The sequence below is a fragment of the Macaca nemestrina genome, chromosome 12 (assembly GCF_043159975.1).
Source record: "Macaca nemestrina isolate mMacNem1 chromosome 12, mMacNem.hap1, whole genome shotgun sequence".
Taxonomy (NCBI): domain Eukaryota; kingdom Metazoa; phylum Chordata; class Mammalia; order Primates; family Cercopithecidae; genus Macaca; species Macaca nemestrina.
Genome location: NC_092136.1, coordinates 95,712,048 through 95,735,552, shown reverse-complemented (window position 1 = coordinate 95,735,552; position 23,505 = coordinate 95,712,048). Strand labels below are relative to the sequence as shown.

The 23,505-nt window shown below is 36.6% G+C and overlaps 1 protein-coding gene across 4 annotated transcripts in view; it reads right to left on the bottom strand.

Annotated features, from left to right (window-relative positions):
- Nucleotides 1-1,408: 1,408 nt before the first annotated feature.
- LOC105484315 (centrosomal protein 57) overlaps nt 1,409-23,505 on the bottom strand; it is a 42,339-nt gene continuing 20,242 nt past the window's right edge. For 2 of the 4 annotated variants that reach the window (XM_011745820.3, XM_011745818.3), the window contains exons 3-11: nt 19,965-20,144; nt 19,486-19,607; nt 15,557-15,673; nt 14,544-14,621; nt 11,484-11,591; nt 10,887-10,964; nt 6,068-6,306; nt 4,745-4,889; nt 1,409-3,059 (exon numbers count right to left, since the gene is read on the bottom strand). In XM_011745820.3, coding sequence (XP_011744122.1) covers nt 2,829-3,059; nt 4,745-4,889; nt 6,068-6,306; nt 10,887-10,964; nt 11,484-11,591; nt 14,544-14,621; nt 15,557-15,673; nt 19,486-19,607; nt 19,965-20,144 — 1,298 coding nt within the window. In that variant the 3' untranslated portion in view covers nt 1,409-2,828. The remainder of the gene's footprint in view (nt 3,060-4,744; nt 4,890-6,067; nt 6,307-10,886; nt 10,965-11,483; nt 11,592-14,543; nt 14,622-15,556; nt 15,674-19,485; nt 19,608-19,964; nt 20,145-23,505) is intronic. The other 2 variants (XM_011745819.3, XM_011745821.3) reach the window with 2 other exon arrangements.

Genomic DNA, 23,505 nt, shown 5'->3' with positions numbered 1-23,505 from the left:
CTTTTAAACTTTGTTCTTGTCCAAAGTTGCCTTTTCTTTTTTTTTCCCAGAAATATTTGGAAATTATTGAAGGAATATGCACCCCACATGAAAATGTTCAATTTGTACCCATTTTCCCTTAACCAACACCCAAATCAAACAAAATATACAGTGTTTTTCCACTCACTAATTCACTATACAGGGAGTCTGAACCTTAGCCTCCCTCTTGGTCTTGCAATGAGGAACTATAGTTTCTATTAGTATATCCAATTTAGCAAAATTAGTACCAAAATGATTTCTTTGGTAATTTTGTGAAATACAAGCTTTTTAACAGGGCATTTAAGTGGCTAGCAAATTGGTGTTAAACATTAAGCTTTCTACTCCAAGTATTTCACAAATGCATCTGCCATTTTCCTCATTTAAACTTTGATTATCTTGGCCTGATACCACATAAAAGAATGTAGAATGGCTGAAGAGATCAAGAATTTAAAGCTTCTAGTCTTAATATACTTGCATCCACTTCAAATTCCAATCAAAAGCCAGGGGAATCTAAGTGCAACCCTACCACTTCTCTGCTGAGAACCTTCCAGTGGTTCCCCTCACCTTCTGCAGAAGTCTCCAATATGGAGTACATGCACTTGAGCATTTAAGATATACCACTGGTGTGTGTGGAAGGGAGGGAGGAGGAATACTACCACTTTTTATATATTTACACAAGCAAAACTTTTAAATATTTGAATTGACAGTTACATGTTTCATAACTTTATATGTCTGTTGGTTGTACAGGTGTAATTTTTTCCCTTTTTGATTAGGGTTACAAAATTTAGAGACCAGTATGATTAAGTTGAAGCTCCTTAGCCTCCTTCGACCTAGTCTCTGCATACCTCAACTGTTATGTACCAGTGCTACTCTTCTGTTCAAAACTGCCTCATGTAATCTGCAGATTCCTGCTTCCCCACTTTTGTTCAGTCTATCTTGTGCACCTGGAACAACTGTTCTCCCTTGTGACTAATTCCTCTTTTCTAGCGTTTAGGCATCACCTCTTCCTCTGGGAAGTTATCTGATTCACGACTGCCTTCTCTGACATCCCCACCTTCCTCTGTGCCCCCATAGCCCTGTGTATATGGCTACTACCACTGCAATTCACCACATTATATCGGAATGAACAATTCACCTGTCTACCACAAGTCTGTAAGCATACCTTATTTGAAATGAATTGCAATAAAGCTGTGTTACAACATAAGTGGATGGATGACACATTCCTCTACTGTAAACTTGCAGATAAGAAAACTGAAACAGTATTTTTTCACTTCTCACCTGAGAGTACAAAAAGCTGGAGTAGTTCAGTTTGAATCCTAGTTGAGAAATGGGGTGGGATTTAGCATCATTCAATCACCCTTCTCCTAATTAGGACTCAGAGCCACTACAATTCAAATGATGGTTATACAATTTAATGACCTGAAATTCAAACAAGGAGATAACAGCAGTTTTTAATAGTTGAAATGGTGGTTGACACATATATTTATCATGTCACCAGTGCACTGTTTCTCACTTCTCTTGTGTCTATGGGCTCACAGTTATTAATTCGATCAAGCTACAAACCTACTCATTACAAAACTGGACACACAAGCACAAGTTTACAAGCCACAAATACCCCAAAATCTACTTCAGGATCCTAAATTAAAGGCTGTTACTGTAGTATCTTGTATCATGAGGAAATCTAATATTCTTGGGCTCTCTTTCTATGTAAGCATGAATATAGCAACTAAGTACTAGTTTTTTCTCTTCATCAATACATTGATGTCCTATTTAGAAATGCATTTTTTGAGAGTTTATCACAAAGCCTTTTACAGGCTGTTAAGGAAAGTTTCAGTGTTTCTTTTAAAAAGGTGCTTTATTGACTTTACATTTATAAAAGGTTAACATGTCTTGATCTAGTTGAAATTATGATTTATAGCAACATAACAATTATGTGTACAGTTCATATTCCACTCATACTGTACACCAGTAAAAGCAAATATTCAAAGGGTTCTCTAAGTTTCAAGATTAAAAACCATAATGCCTTGACTGAATATCATGATTACAAAACAGGTGTTAAGAACTGTGAAGGTATATGCTCACAACATATCCCTTCTCCCATTCTCACTTTATTCCAAAATCTCATTCCACTGACAATTTGTTTATACTTTCAAAAATCCTTTTATAATTTTTACAGATATAACTCAAAATGACTGCTTGAGTCTTTAAAAAAATTAACAGATTAAAAAGCAATACAAGTGCACTTAATACTGATCAAAGTCTGAAATGCCAAAAAGCAAAATAAAAATCCTCTGAAATATATATATATATTTAAATATAGGAAAACTCCACCAATAGTAGAAACAAAGTATGTTTAATGGTTGCTTTGGAAAGGGGAAGTGGGCACTTCATGCCAGGGAGATTTAAAAATGAGACTTTTCAAGCAAGCACTGCCTATGGCATAGTCTCATATTTTGAAAATGTAAACCTAGTTTTAAATATAAAGAACTATTTTTAAAAAATCACACCCACAAGTAAAAAACTGGTAATCTGTTTACAAAGTGCAATATATCAGTACAGCAAACTCATCTCAACAAAACAAGATTATGTGTGGTTTCTCAGGCTTTAAAACCCCCCTGGTTTCCATTTAAATGTTTTAACACTGAGTCATCCTGCATACATGAAAAGCCTGTGTAATGAAGCCTGGGTCCCTTAACACCTGCTATTAATTAATTCCAACATAAGTGAGTATGAGATCTGGGAAGTAAATTGTCATCATCTGATTGATGAGGTACAGATTATCTGAATAAAATTTCTGACCTGGTTATGAGTCAGTAATCCCAACACAAACTACTGCTTTGTAGTGAATTCTGTATGGTTTGCATGTCCTTCAATAACTGAAGATTTTTTCTGCCTTTTTCTCCAGGTCTGAGTTTGGTAAAATCTTTCTTATTTGTGGTCCCTGTGATTCCAGAACGGCTGCTGCTGTTTCCTTCTTCATCAAGAGTCTTTTTGGTAGCTTTTAATTCCTTCTTCTGCTTCTCTAACTTCTGTTTCTCCAGCTATACCAAATAACCAAGGCAGGAAGGAAAAGGAGAATTTAATGAAAATATTTTGTTCTGACAACAAAAAGTACAAAAGAGTACCTTTTTTTGGTTAACTCTCATGCTAACTGAAACTCAAATAATACATTCTAGGCTTTTTTAAAAAGACTTCAAAACCTACTGCACTAGTCATTTAACACTTAAATATTAATATAAATGAATATATGCTTAAATATATATAACAATATACAAACAAGTAAACCTGAGTAAACAAATTCTGGTTGTCCTAAATTAAGGCAATATTGCCAAAGTACAGAACAGGGCGAGTGAGAAACAAGGGGAGTTGAAGGAAACTCATGGAGGCGACAAAAATCAGACACACAGAAAAGAACGGGAAGGATTTTCACAAATGGGAGAAGAGGAGAAAGGCATTCTAGAAACTAGTCTGAGGAGGCAAAGAAGCAATTTCCAGATGGATGAACAGATGTAATTGGTAATGTATTAATACTATGAAAAGAATTTCATTTTTGTTCCATTATTTTAGAATAATTTAAACCAGGGGAGCTTTATTTTTACTTTAGCCAAACTGATGCTGGCATGTTGGTGTTCCATTAGAATAAGTCTAATTAGTATAAGCAACAAATTAAACCATTACTCCTTACTCCTACAGGAATAATTTGCTTGTATTTCTTTTTCATACATGAACTTTGAAAAAACATCCCAAGTTTTAGAGTTGAAAAGGCTAGTTTCATCCCAGCTCTGCCATTTCCCAGTGAGCTGATACTTGGGCAAGTTATTTAATTTCGCTGAGGATATATGCATACTTCCCAGAAAATGTGGCCTAGCATCCTCATCTATGAGAATATACCCACTTCATAAGCCATTTGTGAAAATTAGATGATATACTCAAAGCACTTGGCACTGGGTCTATCATATGGCTACCGATCAAGAGCCAACAAACCTGTTCTACTCTCTGAACTTCTCAGCCTTCTCCATTTCAGTCAGTGGAATCACCATCCTGCCTAACTCCCTCTCCTTCTACATGATACCCAGCAGCAAATAACCCCAATATTTTTTTTACTTCCAAAATACACCTCAAATCTGTTTACCTCTGCCCAAACCCAACTACTGTCTTGCTGACCACCACTGATATGTCTATAGCTGATCTCTCAGCCTCTCTGCCTTGATCCCATCACCCTACCCCTAGTCACTATAGTAATCTCTTAAATACCTGAATCATGTTTCTCTCTGGATGAAAACCCTTGAATGTGACGTCACCACTGCATCTAGTAGATACTACATTGTTGGCTGATATAAAATGATTAGTAACATAAATATATTTCACATATTTAATGTTTGACTTATTCCTTTGGAAACAGAATTTCCCAGGTGCTTTTTAAAAAAAACTTACTTGGATAAACTCAGAACTATTTAAATTCATCAAAGAAGTTAAAGCTTATTCATAAAGAATATTAAATACATTCAGTATTTGAAAGATTATCTTAGATGAATATGCTAAGTGACTAAAAGTGTCTTCTTTCCTAATCTACTTACCAATTCTTAATGAACAAATGTCTTCCGTAAAGAAGTATCTCCTGTAGATATTTATCTATGATACACTTAGTGTCATAATTTAGTATTTGAATTAAAGTGTATTTTTTTTCTTAATCATTAGAAACTTGAGTGAAGGAAAACTGAGTTACCTGGGCTTGGTATTTTCGAACTTTAGTTATTTGGTTGGCTTTTGCTTCCATCCTTCCCACTAATGCCTCCAATTCACACTCTAACTTGTCTTTCAGTTCAACAGTTGGTGACTCCTGGATAAGTTTTGCAAGCTGTTGGTGATCACTATATACAAAGCAGAAGTAGAACGTGGTTAAGTTTTCTATGTTTCATGACTAGGTCTATTATACCTTGCTCATTATGGGGTTACTGCCCCATGTATTTAAAAAATGACTCCATTTTTTGAATAGAGCAAGAAATTTTTTTTTGAGATGGAGTCTCACTCTGTCACCCAGGCTGGAGTGCAGTGGCATAATCTCGGCTCACAGCAAGCTCCGCTTCCCAGGTTCATGCCATTCTCCTGCCTCAGCCTCCTGAGTAGCTGGGACTACAGGCGCCCACCACTATGCCCGGCCAATTTTTTTGTATTTTTAGTACAGATGGGGTTTCACCATGTTAGCCAGGATGGTCTCAATCTCCTGACCTCATGATCACCCGCCTCGGCCTCCCAAAGTGCTGGGATTATAGGCGTGAGCCACCGTACCCAGACTAGATCAAGAAATTTTTAATTGAAAATATGAATTTAAAAGTTCAAGAAAGGCACTGGAGGGAAATGGAAGAGTTCTTAATTTCAAGGTTAAATCTTTATATTCATATTTTCCCCAAAAGAATACTGTATATGTAAAGGAAAGTCTAGAGATGAATTTTGTTCTTCAGACACTCATGTCCTAACTTATCAATTAAGTTTAGCTAAAATGAATATAATGTCAGGCACCAGATAATGATGCAGTACACAACAGACCACATATACAACAGTGATCCCATAAGACTTTAATATCATATTTTTACTGTATCTAGGTATGTTTATATACACAAATACCATTGTGTTACAACTGCTTATAGTATTTAGTAGTAGAGTAACATGCTGTATAGGTTTGTAGCCTAGGAGCAATAGGCTATAAGATTAGCACACTCCTACAGGCATAAGGAAAAAAAAATCGCCTAATGATATATTTCTCAGAGCACATCTCTGTCATTCAGTGATGCATGACTGTATATCCTAAGTTCTCAAAGAAATAAAACTTAAATATAAACCTTGGTCTTCAAAACATTTAACAGTAAGAGAGAGATTTTACCCTTATTAGTTGTATTTGTTAAAGTCCCAGTAACTTGGTTGGTGTTAAGGATTGTGGTCAGCCATACTTGCTCAACAAAGGAAAGTAAGAATAATAAAGTCAACAAGTTTTTAAAAACTGAGGTTTTAAAACTAAATTTAATTAAAAAACAAACAACAAAAAACTCACAAGCTCATTTGCCCAAATTCATCCTGTAAAGTTTGTAAGACTTCTGCCAGCTCCTCATTAATACCATTGGAGGGAGATGTTACTGACAACTTCTTACTTTTACCACCTCGTGAAGATACTTGCTTTGCCAAAGGAATACTGTTGATGACTCGATCATTGCACAAAGCTTTACTGTGTTGCTTCATCAGATGCAAGACAAGCTGAACATTGGCTACCACGGCATGGCTAGGACTTGTGGACTAAAGGAAGAAAAATGATGAAAGAAGTAACTGAAGTTATATTCTCTACACCACTTTCTATTCCCTAAGCCTAGGTAAAAAGAACTCTTCACCCTTCAAAGTACAGTATATAAATCCTAAAATTATTCTGATCATGATGTTCTTCTATTTGAAATCCTCTGATATAAATCCACTAACTATAATGTTTCAGAATGGAAAATAAGGCCCTACATCATTGAGCTGCAACCTACATTTCCTAGCCTCATGTCCTATCATCCTCCACTTTTCTCCATTTTGTGAACAAACCATATTTGCAGATGACATTTTTTGGTGTGTTAGCAACATTTATATCATTCTTTAAAACCCAGTTCAAATATATTATTTTTAAAGGCTTCCTTAAAACTGCCAGGTAATCAGTCCATTCTCAGATCACCTATAACACTTTTTACATATCTCTCTCATATCATTTATCATAATATATTTTAATTGCTTTTACATATCGATTTCACCTATTAAACAGTGTACATCCAGGTGGTAGAGACTTGTTCATTTCTCTATCCTGGAATAATAGGAAGCACTAAATACATGTCTATCACATGTGTAAGAAAAACCTGATAGACTTCTCAAAAATATTTTGTTTTTGTTTTAAACACTAAACCAACAATCTCAATGTACTATTCCATTTTATAAATAGATGGCTGGGCTTACTTGGCTCCATAAATATCATTAGATAGCATATTTAAAATGCAGGTTCCTACGCAGCACTCCAAACTCACTGCAGAGTTAGAGTTTGGAAATTTGTTTTCAAGTCCTCCAGTTGATTTTGATTAGCCAGATTCGGAACCACCATGCTAAGGTAAACATATGCTTTCCTTCTTATCTTAGTTCCCATTGTTAGCTAGCAAATTGAATACAGCAGTATTATATATCACATCCAAGTGGGAGTTTATTACATCAATGCAAGGCTGGTCCACTATTCAAAAATCAATCGAGGTAACCACTATTTTGCTCGTAACTTGTAATATATATTATACTAATTACCTATAAGTACACTTTCAGTATGCAATAATTTAAAAAATTCTCTTGTTCCTGTTATTTTTCTGATTATATTAATATGCACTTGACCCTTGAACAATGGAGGAGTTAGGGGCACCGACCACCCATGCAGTCAAAACTCTGCCATAATGAAACTTTATTTTCCTTCAACTTTTAAGTTCTGGGGTACACGCACAGATCTGTTACACAGGTAAATGTGTGCCATGGTGATGTGCTGCACAGATCAACCCATCACCTAGGTATGAACCCCAGCATCCATTGGGTACTCTTCCTGATGCTCTCCCTCCCCGTTGACCAACTCCCCCACCAAACAGGCTCCAGGGCATGTTGTTCCCCACTATGTGTCCATGTGTTCTGATCATTCAGCTTCCACTTATGCAGCTGAGAACTATAATAAAACTTTGCCCTAAAATGTAACCAATAGCCCACTATTGACTGGAAGCATTTATATTATGTTTTATGTATAAACTATATTCTAAAAGTAAAGTTAGAAGAAAATATTAAGAAAATCCTAAGGAAGAGAAAGTATATCTACTATTCATTAACTGGCTCACCATACAGGCCTTCATCCCCATTATTCACTATTGAGTAGGCAGAAGAATGGGGTTGGTCTTGCTGTCTCAGCAGTGGCAGAGGCAGAAGGGGTGGAGAGGGTGGAGGGGGAGGCAGGAGAGGCTAACACATTCTGTGTAACTTTACAGAAATATACTATAATTTGTCTTGGCTTTTCTGCTTTTTCATTTCTCTAAAAATATTTCTATATGATACCAATTATTCTTCCACCATTTGCTTTAGTTTCAGTGATGTATCATAGAAGGGTCTATGTCATAAAAGTCAAAAGCAGGTTGGGCACAGTGCTCATGCCTATAATCCCAGCACTTTGGGAGGCTGAGACGGGTGGATCACCTGAGGTCTGATTTTGAGACCAGCCTGGCCAACATGGAGAAACCCTGTCTCTACTAAAAAAATACAAAAATTAGCCAGGCATGGTGGCGCATGCCTGTTGTCCCAGGTATTTGAGAGGCTGAGGTGGGAGAATTGCTTGAACCCAGGAGACAGAGGCTGCAGTGAGCCGAGATGGAACCATTGCACTCCAGCCTGGGTGACAGAGCGAGACTCCATCTCAAAAAAAAAAAAAAAAAAAAAAAAAAAAAAAAAGTGAAAGGCAGTCTTGAATAATTAGAACCCTTCTGCCAGACTGTCTAGTGTCAATGTGTTTTCTGACATTACTTCCACGTTGTCTTCCTCATCTTGTGGCACTGGTTTGAAAGCACTTGTATCCATCCCAGTTGTTAATTCCTCTGTCATGGTGTCTACTGACTCTTGAATTTCTCCAAGATTTGTATCCTGAAATCCTTCACCTCCAGCCTTCTTTTTTTTTTTTTTGCCATATCTACAATCTCTTTCATGATTGGCTCTGTCACAAATCCTGTGAAATCATGCATATCATCTGGAGAGTTTTCTCCAACAGGAATTTATTACTTCAGGCTTGATGGCTTTCATGACTTTTTCTATAAAAATGATGACATCATCTTCAACTGTGTAATCCTTCCAGACTTTCATAATGTTCTCTCTGAAGTTCTCTTCCACAGCATTACGAACTCTTTTTACAGTGTATGTAATGTGCCTTAGAGGTCCTTATGCTCCCTGATCTAAAGGCTGAATTAGACACCTTGTGTTTAGGGGCAAGTAGACTACTTCCATGCCTTTGGTGTTGAACTTTCATGTTCCTGGGTAACTAGGGGCAATGCCTAGTATTAAAAAGACTTTAAAAGGCAGTCTCTTACTGGCAAATTACTTCCTGACTTCAGGGACAAAGCATTGATGGATCAATTCTTTTTCTAAATCCAGTTTAGAAAAAGGGTTCTCAACGGGGCATTCTTGTCGTAAACCCAAAGACTGGCAGTTGGGTATATTTCCCCTTGAAGGCTCAGGGATTAGCAGCTTTATAGACAAGGGCAATCCTGATTGTAAATCTGATTGTGTTTTCACGAAACAGTAGATTTAGCCTGTCTCCTCTTTCCTTAAATGCTGGTGCTGACTTCTCTTCCTTACTTATAAATATCCTTCATGGCATCATGTTTTTCCAGAATAGGGTACTTTTGTCTGCATTAAAAGCCTGGTTCTCCTCAATGATTTTCTTAATGGCATCTTAGGACTCATCTGCTGCCTCTTGGTCAGCAGAAGCATGACTTTTGTCTGCGTCTTGGGAGCACTTCCACCATCATTAGTAGCACTTGACATGGGTCCTATGGTATTATTCAAAGTATTTACTGTATTGTGCTAAACATGATGGTAAATACGAAACTGCTAGAGAACACTTTCTACTGTGACACACAATTTGCTGGAGAGATGAACTGCTCATTTGAAGATGATTAGCATCACACAGCATTTCAAGTGAATACTCCCAACCCTTGAGCTCATCACAATGACAACAGAGGTGGCTACAAAATTATCAGTTGCATAGTATATACTACAGTTAATTTTATACAGTTATGATTTAATACTGCATCTTTATTTACATTTATCTGTACTGTGAATGGCGCCATGTAGTCTGTGTGCAAATCGTTTTTGATAAAAAAACAGACTTGTATACATTTTATGGTAGTAATAAAATGCACTCGTATTGACATAGTCAATTTTATGCATCCATGACATACCAACTTTTTCTTAGCTTCTGATATTTCTAAGATACAGTTTGCAAGTTTTTTCAAATTGCCAGAAATCTCCAAAAAATTTTCCGAGATACTTATTGAAAAAAAAATCTGCCTGTAAGTAGACCCACACAGAGTTCAGACTCATGTTGTTCAAGGGTCAACTGTACCTTTTTCAAATGCTTGTCACCACTAACGTATTATATTCCCCATGATTTCACTCCAAATTTACTGGGGGTTTAAAATAAATAAATATAAACAAATATAAAATTCAAAAGAACATTTACTTCCCAAGATGCTAGAATGACAATCTAGTTGGAATCGAAACATAAAACCACCAGCAACACAGCTTATAAAGTAGTGTCAACTAGCACAGTTTTAGGCACTTCACTCAGTACTTGTTGATATATGACGATACAGCTTTACATTCAAGTGCTAAAGAAACTTAAGATTCAAGTGTACGTATGACTGCTTCTTGGAGAATTAGTCCTAGATCTGATGTGAGGGCAAGTAGTGCTATATGCTTATTCAAATATCTACCTGTATCTAAATATAACTCAACAGGATTAATACTAAAAATCCAATGCTACAAACATATTATTTCTTATTTCCTTGACCCCATCTGAAACGACACCTTCTTCAATTTAGGGTCTCTGCTTTTACCACTTCCTTTCCACATATACTTTATCTACTTTAAGGTATCCTCCCCATCTCTTCCTTGCTTCCCCAATCCCAAAAAACCTCCCCCCATCTCATTTTCACATCACTGTGATCCACACTGGTACAGGGACAGAAAAATGTTCATTCCATTTACAGACATACTTGCAGATGCAGGGACTTAATTCAAGGATCAACACTGTACAAAAAGAATCCAGAGTTTGACCAACTCACCTTCCCAGCTACAAATGGCATATCTCCCAAGCATAATCTATAATGTGGTTGTGCACCAAAATAGTTCCTAGAACTTTTCTGAATGAAAAGAAGAGGAAAACAATTTTATTTTATTCACATGATAATAAAAACTGACTATACATGACTAACTTGAAACTTCAGTTAACTATTGGGCTACTACTTGCCTTATCTATAGCTGGCATTATGATCACGAGCCAGCTCCTAATAGTACTTGTTAGCACGTATCCTAGCCTTGTAAAGGCTGGGGGAAAAAAAGCACTTCATAAAACAACAGTTACATTCTAAGTAGAAAATCAGTATACATATACACAAAACATTGTAAGAGCACAAGATAATGCAGTACTAATAATAATGCTAATTTTGTATGGTGTTCTGCAGTTCCAAAATCCTTATATATTTTCTCACTATCAGGATAAAAATTTAGAAGTATTACTTATCTCCACCTTCTGAATGAAGAAATTGAGAATGAAAGATTTACTCTCTCAAGGTTGTAGTACACCATACAGTTTATGGGTGTTTTGACATAAACTATATCAAGTAATCAGCATTTTGCCTGATTTGGTTCTGTCTTCACACCTTTTCTGGTGGTTTTGACTTCTTTTTTTTAATTCTTCTTGCACTGGGAACACGTGGAGTTGCCTTATCTTCAAAAGTAAGTCTATTTGTTTCTAGACCAGTCTGCAACTAGGAAAAATGAGAGCCTAAAGTTAATGCTGTAGGAATAAAACCGATGAAAGCCTGTAAAAGCCAATAGTAGTATCTAACTGAAAAACATTATAGCTGTGTAAAGTATGTCTTGAACTAATCTATCAATGATTGTCAAATATTTTAAATAAATACCAGTCTCTCATTTTATCTTGACCTTCTTTGTTATAATCTGTCCTTTCTTCAGTGTGGAACACATTACCTTCAGTATTTGTAGCTACTCCATAAATTCTATCTAATGAGTTAAAGGCAATGTATCTAACCCCAAACAATTGCTTCAATACATTCTCTTTTCAAAAATGGCATCTACTACATTACCAGACACAAAACAGCCAAAGAGCAGAATACATTTCTTCCCCTTCTAAAAAGCCATGCACTTACTATACAAGAAAAAGGAACTGAAAACTTATGTCCAAAAAAATACCAAAAAACAAAAAACACTGGAAGCTATCAGGCAAATGTTACCAAGTCCTTTTCTCTAGAAGCTTAGTAAGTATACTAATTTAAAAATATCCTGTCTTCATGGTAGAAATTCCACAAGCACTTACTAAGAATTTCAAAAAAGGACTGCTCTTTTCACTAAGCCAACTTTCAACTTTCCTTTAAACAAACAAACAAACAAACAAAACAAAACAAAAAAAACCTGTCCAGAATAGTGGTTGTTTCAAATCTGCCTGTATGTACCAAAACTGTCTGCAGTTTATGAGGACAATTTGGATTGCCAGGTGGCTGTCCAGACCTCATGATTTTGGCTCTTCCAGATTGGGGAAATTTATATTTTAAAGTATTTTAAAAGTTCCCCAGGAAATTATAATGGAGCTAAAACATATATTCAGGACCAGTGGATTCCATAAAAACAGATATTGAGATTATCACTATTACTTCCCACATGAGTGCAGCTTTGGGGTAAAAAAATCTATTCTGTGACAAAGGAATACAGGAAGCATCTATACACTCCCAACACATCTAACATTGCTTTATACACAGTAAATTGACTAGATATAATTCAATGAACAGGAAATTACTACTCTAGAAGACTTATGATGCCTATGAGTGTAAACAGTATACAAGAACATTTTTTTGAGTATTTTAACTTCCAGTTTATTTATTCTTCCCAGCAGCTATCTTATTTCTGTGCTAGTTTTCAAACATTTTAAAGCACTTTCATTATTTTTTATTCTCATTTGATCACCCCAACACCAAGAAGATGCAAAATGCAGAACATTTTTTTTTTTTTTTTTTTGAGACAGTTTGCTCTTGTTGCCCAGGATGGAGTGCAATGGTGTGATCTCAACTCACTGCAACTTCCACCTCCCAGGTTCAAGCGATCCTCCTGCCTCAGCCTCCCAAGTTGCTAGGATTACAGGCATGCACCACCACACCTGGCCAATTTTGTATTTTTAGTAGACAGGGTTTCACCATGTTGCTCAGGCTGGTCTCAAACTCCTGACCTCAGCAGACCACTATTTAACAATGGAAAAAATCCAGGCTCTGAATAGTTACATAACTTGCCCAACACTAGACTTGGAACCATGTATCTATCCCTCATTGTTCTTTCAGTACAATAATGTTCACCACCAACTCAAAATATTTACTGGTAACATATTACCAGCAACAACTAATTTGGTCCCTATGTGTTGCCTGCTAAATTAAGGAGAAAACAGAAGTACCATAAATTATTTTAAAAATTCATTAACTAAGGAACTTACTAAATTTTGTATTTCATATATAATGTACTCAACACCACAATGCATATAAAGCACAACCCACAAGTTTGTTACAAATATGGGAATGGAAACACAGTGAAGTGGCCAACCCTAAAGAGAAAATGGGCAAAGAAAATTTGTTGGTCAAAAATTAAGCCATGTGGCTATGTAACTCAGAAAGCACACTGAGGAAAAACAACAACAGTCTACAAATTGATCAGAAGGTAAATGTTTGAGAAAGAACTATATCTGATTTAATAGAAAATAAATTAAGTCAATAAATTTAGAGACGCACTAGAATAAACAAGGTAACAAAGATAACTTTTATATTCCTGTAATCACATATATGATGTGAGCCCAAGACACTGTAGGCATTTGGTCACAGATTGAACTGCAGAGGCTCTACCCTTTGGAATCAAGACCTGATTCTTGCGTTCATCCAAAAAAAGATACATGCATATGTCATAAAAATAAAAGACCCTGGAAGGGGCAGGGGAGTATCTGGGAGGAATTTGAGCAAATAAGCTCATAAGGAGAGTGTCTTCAGTTAAAAACATGAACATTTTATTTTACTGAGTCTATAAGTCAGACTTAATTCAGTAGTCTTGCTATGTATCTCCTGCAAACGCATTTCTGGTTGGTACATATAAACTCAATGCTTTTGTGAATCCACACTGCCTCACCTATTCTATCTGGTGGCCACTGCATGGGATAAAATCCAAAACTAGGAGAGAGTAGAGCTCATTTTCCTCATGTGGTGGCTTCTGTTAACTGCTCTGGGTCATTAGCTACTGGGGCAGCCCACTACCTCAACTTCTGTCCTGGCATCTTGAGGTCACCAAAGAAGAGAAGTACCTATAAGTAGGACACTGAAAGAGGTTTTAAGGACACTGAAAGAGCTTTTAAATATTTCTGATAGTGGCCATAAGAAGTTTTACATGGTTACATACCTTCTTATGTGTATAGTCTCTGATATTATCTAGTCTGTCATTTTTTAAAATGCTGACTGAAACTCCACAATTACAAACATGCTAAAAAACTGTACAAATTTTGCTGTCTATAAAAATACTTGTTCATAATTTTCCACATTAACCTGTATCTGAAAATTTATATGCTGCACTATTCTAAAATATAAATAATGTAAGATAACCAAATATAATTGTTTACTTGTATATAAAAAGCGGTAAGAAATATGAAGAGCCCACTTTCTCACATTTTAACTTACCTCAGCTGCCTTAGCTTGCATGCGTTTCCTTTCCTGTTCTTCTTCATGGAGTTTTGCTTCCAACTCTTGCATTTTTTTCTAGTGATAAAAATATCCAAAGGGATAAGGGTGAAAAATCTTAAGTGTCTGTAAAATTTTAATATAGCAGCATTGGAACATGTAAATTTTATCCTACTCAATATAAGGTGGTTAGATCACTGTAGTAATGGAGGCTGTGAGCTGGATGGCACCCATGATGCTCTTCTATTGTGTTCAATTATTTATCATCTGTGAGGTAGGTGGATAAAATTACAGGTAAAATCTATGGCCAAAGAACATAGCACTGCATGAATGTAAATAGGGATATGGAGGCTAAATTTGGAACTTTATTTTCAGCGGTATTAAATATCTCCCAAATGAAATAATTAAAACTAAAATTAGCTCAGAGAGCAACTTAAACCAAGTGATGCAAGCTTTAAGGATACTCAAAAACATTTACTTTTTTAACAAATATTTTAATTTAAAAAAATGCCCACCGCCGGGCGCAGTGGCTCAAGCCTGTAATCCCAGCACTTTGGGAGGCCGAGACGGGCGGATCACGAGGTCAGGAGATCGAGAACATCCTGGCTAACACGGTGAAACCCCGTCTCTATTAAAAAAATACAAAAAAACTAGCCGGGCGACGTGGCGGCGCCTGTAGTCCCAGCTACTCGGGAGGCTGAGGCAGGAGAATGGCAAGAACCCGGGAGGCGGAGCTTGCAGTGAGCTGAGATCGGGCCACTGCACTCCAGCATGGGCGGCAGAGCGAGACTCCGTCTCAAAAAAAAAAAAAAAAAAAAAAAAATGCCCACCAAGATTGTAAAATGTGAACACTCTCTCCAAAATTATTTTTTCTTTTTAAAACTCCAATATATTTCTTCATTATAAGATCATTTTTAATGCTATAAATATCCAGTTATACAAAATAATTAATCTTAAAAAAAAAACAAAAAAACCCTGATATATGTTAACAATAAAAAGACACATGCACTGACTTCTGCAAGGGCCTGCATTGTGGTAAGTTTGTTATACTCCTGTTCAAGTAGATCCAATTTTTCAAGTTGGCTCTGAACATGTGTTAGATCATGTTGTCGTTCTCTTTCTAGAGAAACCTGAAAAACAATATTCAATACAGCTTGATAATTTGACAATCAAAAAAGAGAAAAACACTTAACAGTGGATACTATTCTTACCTCAGTTGCCTTGGCTTATAGCTATTTATCTAATATGTAGTTTTATACAGTGACAATATCTTTATGCTCTGGGATAGCAGGGATTTATTGGACATATAGGCTTCACACACAGACAAATACTTTTAGTTTGGTCCTGTTAAGTAGTTAATCTCTTAATTAGGATAAAAATTACGGTTTTGGCATCTATCTTTTTATATTTCCTTTGAATTCTATGTATAATATCCTTTTAAACTTTTTTTTTGAGACGGAGTCTCGCTCTGCAGCCCAGGCTGGAGTGCAGTGGCATGATCTCGGCTCACTGCAAGCTCCGCATCCCGGGTTCACGCCATTCTCCTGCCTCAGTCTCCCGAGTAGCTGGGACTACAGGCACCCACCACCACACCCGGCTATTTTTTGTATTTTAGTAGAGGCGGGGTTTCACCGTGTTAGCCAGGATGGTCTCACTCTCCTGACCTTGTGATCAGCTCGCCTCCGCCTCCCAAAGTGCTGAAATTACAGGTGTGAGCCACCTTACCCGGCCCTAAACTTTTTTTTTTTTTTGAAGTTTAGAGTCAAAGATTTATAAAGATTGCCTCCTATATAGACTTTTTTTTTTTTTTTTTGAGACGGGGTATTGCTCTGTCACCAAGGTTGGAGCGCAGTGGCATGATGTCAGCTCACTGCAACCTCTGCCTCCGGGTTTCAAGTAATTCTCCTGCCTCAGCCTCCTGAGTAGCTGGGACTATAGGTGCCTGCCACCACACCCGACTAATTTATGTATTTTTAGTAGAGACAGGGTTTCACCATGTTGGCCAGGCTGCTCTCAAACCCCTGACCTCAAGTAATCCACCTATAAACCACTACACTAGGATAATTTCAAATATACTAACTCAAGGTCTATTATTGGTGAAAAGTGCCTGAACTTGTAAACTGTGTCTTCAAAATAGGGCTATAACAATAGGTACCATATTAATAGAAATTTGAATGTGACAAATTAATATAAAGCAATAATTTAGGAATTTGTGTGAACTAATTCCCTTCTAGCCACATCTTAGTGGATATTAACAGCTCCTGACATCTATTACATATGCCTAATAGTTGTCTCTGAGATATATATTAGTCAAAACATCTTAAAGTTGTCTTACTAAACTGACCCTTCTCCAGCCCATCCACAGAAATGTTAGACAAACACAGCAGACATAATAATAATATATGATTATTGATGTGGTCTAGCTCTGTGTCTTCAACCAAATCTCATCTTGAATTGTAATCCAAATTGTAATCCCCACATTTTGGGGGAGAGATCTCATGGGAGGTGATTAGATCATTGTGGTGGTTCCCCATGCTGTTCCAGTGATAGTGAATTCTCACGAGATCTGATGGTTTCATACGGGCTCTCCCCTGCTTTGCTCTGCACTTCCTTCTCTTGCCACCAATGTGAAGAAGGACATGTATGCTTCCCCTTCCACCATAATTGTTAAGTTTCCCGAAGCCCCCACCAGACATACAGAACTGTGAGTCAATTAAATCTCTTTCTTTTATAAATTACCCAGTCTTGGTTGCTCTTTATAGCAGCGTGAGAATGAACTAATACAATTACACAGCAATTTTGAAAGCAAGAAAGGAAAATCTTCAGATACAAAAAAAAAGAGAAAGGAACTCAAAAGCAATGAAAGGATACTGAAGTCAATATCACACAAGGCAATATTGGAGCCAGGATACATAGAATGTGCAGGAATATAAAACTTTAGGCAATGTATAATTCACAATGATCAACAATATCAAGCCAATATAGTAACATAAATCTGAATCAGAACCAGTGATTTTATTTATTGTTTGTAGAGACTTGGTCTCACTCTGTTGGCCTGGCTGGTCTTGAACTCGTGCACTCATGTGATCTGTCTGCCTTGGCCTCCTAAGTGCTGGGATTACAGGTGCGAGCCACCCTGCCCAGCCAGAACCAGTGAAAACCATCAAGCCTAACCAAAGGCAAATTCACAATGGGCCCATAAGGCTGCCCACACAACTGAGGATTTTATTGTGGAATTACCACAATAAATGAAAAAATGAGACCACCATTTAACTTTTCTTTATTAAGTTCCCATTAAAAAAAACAAGATACCATAAGGGAGAATCAATAGATAAAACCAAACAAAGATTAACACTTTGAAAACATCAAATAATTTTTAAAAATTGAGATTCATAGTGTTCAAAGAGATGAAGGTATAAAAACCACAGAGTTACAATACATTAAAAGAACAAAACTAAGTGGATGGAAAAAGATCTAAATGAAAATGAAAACATATAACCACTGAAATAAACGCAATAACATAGTGAAGAGACCTACTGCACACAAGAATTAATTACTGAGACATTTTCTCAAATATTGTTGTATGATTGCTCAAATATTTAAGTCTAATTCTCTCCAACGAGAACTGAAAGCTGATTGAGGGTAGAAAGCATATACGGTAAGCCCTCTGTATCTGTGTTTTGCATCCATGGATTCGATCAACTGTGGATTGAAAATATACAAGAAAAAACAAAAAAGGATGGTTGAGTCTGTACTAAACATATACAGATTCTTATTCTTATTCTTGATATTATTCTCCAAATATAGTATAGCAACTATTTACATAACATTTACATTGTATTAGGTATTATAAGTAATCTAGAGATAATTTATAGTATATGAGATTGGGTGTAGGTTATATGCAAATACCACACCATTTTATAGGACACTTGAGCATCCATGGATTTTACTATCCACAGGGGTCTCAGAACCAATTCACTCATGGATACTGAGGGACAACTGCCTAGTATTTCTTTTTTTACACTGCAGAGCATCTAGCATAATGTTAAGCATATAAACATTCATATTTTGCATAATAGAGTTAAGATCTCCACAAACTGTAGCACTGATAATGAATGTAAACTCCAGATTCATAACAGAAAAAGGAATAACTTCTAAAAAATATACACAAGGCCAGGGACAGTGGCTCATCCCCGTAACCCCGGAACTTTGGGAGGCCGAGGCGGCCTGATCACTTGAGGCCAGGAGTTTGAGACCAGCCTGGCCAACATAGCGAAACCCCATCTACACATAAATACACACACCAAAAAGTTAGCTGGGCATCGTGGCACGTGCCGGTAATCCCAGCTACTCGGGAGGATGAGGCATGAGAATCACCTGAGCCTAGGAGGTAGAGGTTGCAGTGAACCGAGATCATGCCACTACACTCCAGCCTGGGTGACAGAGTGAGACCCTATTTCCGATCAATTGATCAATCAATATATTTGAGACTGATGTTGCGATATCTTGTCACAAATGTGCGGGTTACCTAAATATGAAGAGCTCTGGTGTAAGAAAGCACAAAAATGTTATGCTAAGTAACAATTCTGAAGAGTTTTACAAAGTAATCTACTATCTCACTTGAGTGATTAAACAAATTTCAGAGATATAGAGTTATATGGTTATTTACACTTTTTATAATGTAGACTCAAAGAAGCTAACATAACTTTAAAACATCTCACAACTGTATTTTTACTATTTAAGTTAAACTCTACCAAATACAATAATAACAACAAAAAAAGCCAATCACATTTTTCGATTTCATAACTGATGCCAAGAAATTTCAGTCCTGGGCTATAACAGCACCATTAGTCCTCACCAAAAGAGAAAAAAATCTTTATTTAATTAGATTTCCCCGTAACTAACTGTTCCTGAGTATCAATCTGTGAGGTGCTTTACTTACTTGTTTCTCTAGCACAGATGTCCTCTCCATTTCTGCATGCTTTATCATATTTCGCATGTATTCCAATTGTTTTTCTAATAGATTGCATTTATTTTCTGCAGCTAACAACTGAGATGTCAGTTCTAAAAAGAATACATAACAAAAACAGATATCAACTCACCCATAAAATAGTTTTAACAAGCTGTTAACAGGACTTGAATCTACCGTGTATACAATAAAAACACCTTCCACAGACCTAGAAACCTTTTCAGATTACCAAAATCATTCTCTTTCTACATGCTAGTAAAACTGGCCTTGCATTCACTAAATAAATACCATGTATGATAACAGCATTTACTCCTCAAAATGCACCTGAATACAATGCAGTTTTGTAGTACTTGAAGATACCACTACAAAACACTAATGTAGTATTTCTTTTAGAATACTTAATACTGCACAACACTTATTTTGATAGAATTTAATTTTCTTCATAAACAAACCTTGATTGTGCTTTGATTCCTCATTCTTTGAATTCTCCCTTTCTTGTATCTGTTCATCCAGTACTTTCTTATATTCAATTGTTTCTCTAGACAAGGTTTTCACACTTTCTTCTGCCTGAATCCTCTCAAGTTCCAAGCGTCGAATCTTATCTTGAAGATTCTTAAGAGCAGAAAATATGGCTGCCAAATACAAACACAAACGTGGATGCTATAACAGCACATGTGGAGAAAGTATATTAAGAAAGAATAAACTCATCTAAATAAAAGATAAAATTGATGGGTGAGTCCAGTGGAGGATCATTCTTTGGGAACAATAAAATGTTAATTATCTCATGTTTGTTTTTTAAGAAATCAATTTAAAGACACTGAGTGGACCAGGTGCGGTGGTTCACACCTGTAATCCTAGCACTCTGGGAGGCTGAGGTGGGTGGATCAACTGAGGTCAGGATTTTGAGAGCAGGCTAACATGGTGAAACCCTGTCTCTACTAAAAACACAAAGATTAGGCGGGCGTAATGGCGGGCACCTGTAATGCCAGCTACTTGAGAGGCTGAGGCAGGAGAATCGCTTGAACCCAGGGGAGGGGTGGAGGTTGCAGTAAGCTGAGATTGCACCACTGCACTCCAGTCTGGGCAACAGCGTGAGATTGTGTCTCAGAAAAAAAAAAAAAGACAATGAGTGTTTGAAATGAGTTCAAGTAAAAGCCCCATTACTATGGTAAAAAAATTGCAAAGACTTTTATAAAGTGGTAAAAAATTTAGCCATCATACAAAGTTCACATAACAGTCCTAAAGTACATTACTGTCTTATTAATATATTACTTATTAATAAAAATTATTAGTAAATATATTAGTAACTAGTAACTAATACTTAATACATTTTATTAATAGAAGCACATATAAAATCCAACTGTAGAGTTACAGTCGAGTGCAAATAAATACTATTTTTAAAATCTGCATTTTAAGTACTTTCTAAACTCCCCTTCAAGTTTCTGATTATAAATTATGTTGACTGCAGTAAATGTAGATTGAGAAAAAACACGCTGAAAAATAACCAATAATCCTATTACACAGAGATAATGACTGTCATTTGGTTCTTTAAATTTTTTTCTGTATGTGTAAAATAAATTGAGACAAAATGTATGTAGGTTTTTTCACATTAGCATGGTTAAATCGTGAAAATTTCCTCATGCAATCTGTCTTAAAAGATTTTCTAATGATCAATAATTAAAAACTAAAAAGTTCAACTACTGGCTCAAAGAACATTCATAGCCATTCTAATGAGAAAAATATGCTACTTCTAGCTATTTTCCATTTCCATTATAGTATAAATCTTTTCGTATACGTTATTGGCCCATTTTCTCCCTTTCATGAATTTCCTTTGCCTGTTTTTGTACGGGAAAAAGTTTTCTTCATTTTATTATCTGCCTTTAACTCTAGTTCTGATGTACAAATGTTTGGATTTTTCACAGAGGTATACCTAACATTCTTTCCCATCATGGCTTTTTTTTTTTTTTTAATACTTTAAGTACTAAGGTACATGTGCACCACGTGCAGGTTTGTTACATATGCATACATGTGCCATGCTGGTGTGCTGCATCCATTAACTCATCATTTACATTAGGTGTATCTCCTAATGCCATCCCTCCCCCCAACCCCCACCCCACGACAGGCCCTGGTGTGTGATGTTCCCCACCCTGTGTCCATGTGTTCTCATTGTTCAATTCCCACCTATGAGTGAGAATGTGCAGTGTCTGGTTTTCTGTCCTTGTGATAATTTGTTTAGAATCATGGTTTCCAGCTTCATCCATGTCCCTACAAAGGACATGAACTCATCCTTTTTTATGGCTGCATAGTATTCCATGATGTATATGTGCCACATTTTCTTAATCCAGTCTATCATTGATGGACATTTGGGTTGGTTCCAAGTCTTTGCTATTGTGAATAGTGCTGCAATAAACATACGTGTGCATGTGTCTTTATAGCAGCATGATTTATAATCCTTTGGAAATATACCCAGTAATGGGATGGCTGGGTCAAATGGTATTCCTAGTTCTAGATCCTTGAGGAATCGCCACACTGTCTTCCACAATGGTTGAACTAGTTTACTTTTACCAACAGTGTAAAAGTATTCCTATTTCTCCACATCCTCTCCAGGACCTGTTGTTTCCTGACTTTTTAATGATCGCTTTAATGGCTTAGAATTGTCTTGGCAATGCGGGCTCTTTTTTGGTTCTGTATGAACTTTAAAGTAGTTTTTTCCAATTCTGTGAAGAAAGTCATCAGTAGCTTAACAGGGATGCCACTGAATCTATAAATTACTTTGGGCACTATGGCCATTTTCACAATACTGATTCTTCCTATCCATGAGCATGGAATGTTCTTCCATTTGTTTGTGTCCTCTTTTATTTCATTGAGCAGTGGCTTGTAGTTCTCTTTGAAGGGGTCCTTCACATCCGTTTTAAGTTGGATTCCTAGGTATTTCATTCTCTTTGAAGCAATTGTGAATGCCAGTTCATTCATGATTTGGCTGTTATTGGTGTAGAGGAATGCTTCTGATTTTTGCACACTGATTTTGTATCCTGAGAGTTTGCTGAAGTTGCTCATCAGCTTAAGGAAATTTTGGGCTGAGATGGGGTTTTCTAAATACACAATCATTTCATCTGCAAACAGGGACAATTTGACTTCCTCTTTTCCTAACTGAATACCCTTTATTTCTTTCTCCTGCCTGACTGCCCTGGCCAGAACTTCCAACACTATGCTGAATAGGAATGGTGAGAGAGGACAACCCTGCCTTGTGCCAGTTTTCAAAGGCAGTGCTTCCAGTTTCTGCCCATTCAGTATGATATTGGCCGTCGGTCTGTCATAAATAGCTCTTATTATTTCGAGATACACCCCATCAATACCTAGTTTATTGAGAGTTTTTAGCATGAAGGGCTGTTGAATTTTGTCGAAGGCCTTTTCTGCATCTATTGAGATAATCATGTGGTTTTTGTCTTCGGTTCTGTTTATATGATGCATTATGTTTATTGATTTGCCTATGTTGAACCAGCCTTGCATCCCATGGATAAAGTCAACTTGATCGTGGTGGATAAGCTTTTTGATGTGCTACTGGATTTGGTTTGCCAGTATTTTACTGAGGATTTTTGCGTTGATGTTCATCAGGGATATTGGTCTAAAATTATCTTTTTCTGTTGTCTCTGCCAGGCTTTGGTATCATGATGATGTGGGTCACATAAAATGAGTTAGGGAGGATTCTCTCTTTTTCTATTCATTGGAATTGTTTCAGAAGGAATGGTACCAGCTCCTCTTTGTGCCTCTGGTAGAATTCAGCTGTGAATCCATCTGGTCCTGGACTTTTTTTGGTTGGTTGACTATTAATTATTGCCTCGATTTCATAGCCTGTTATTGGTCTATTCAGGGATTCAACTTCTTCCTGGTTTAGTCTTAGGAGGGTGCATGTGTCTATGAATTTACCCATTTCTTCTAGATTTTCTAGTTTATTTGGGTAGAGGTGTTTATAGTGTTCTCTGATGGTAGTTT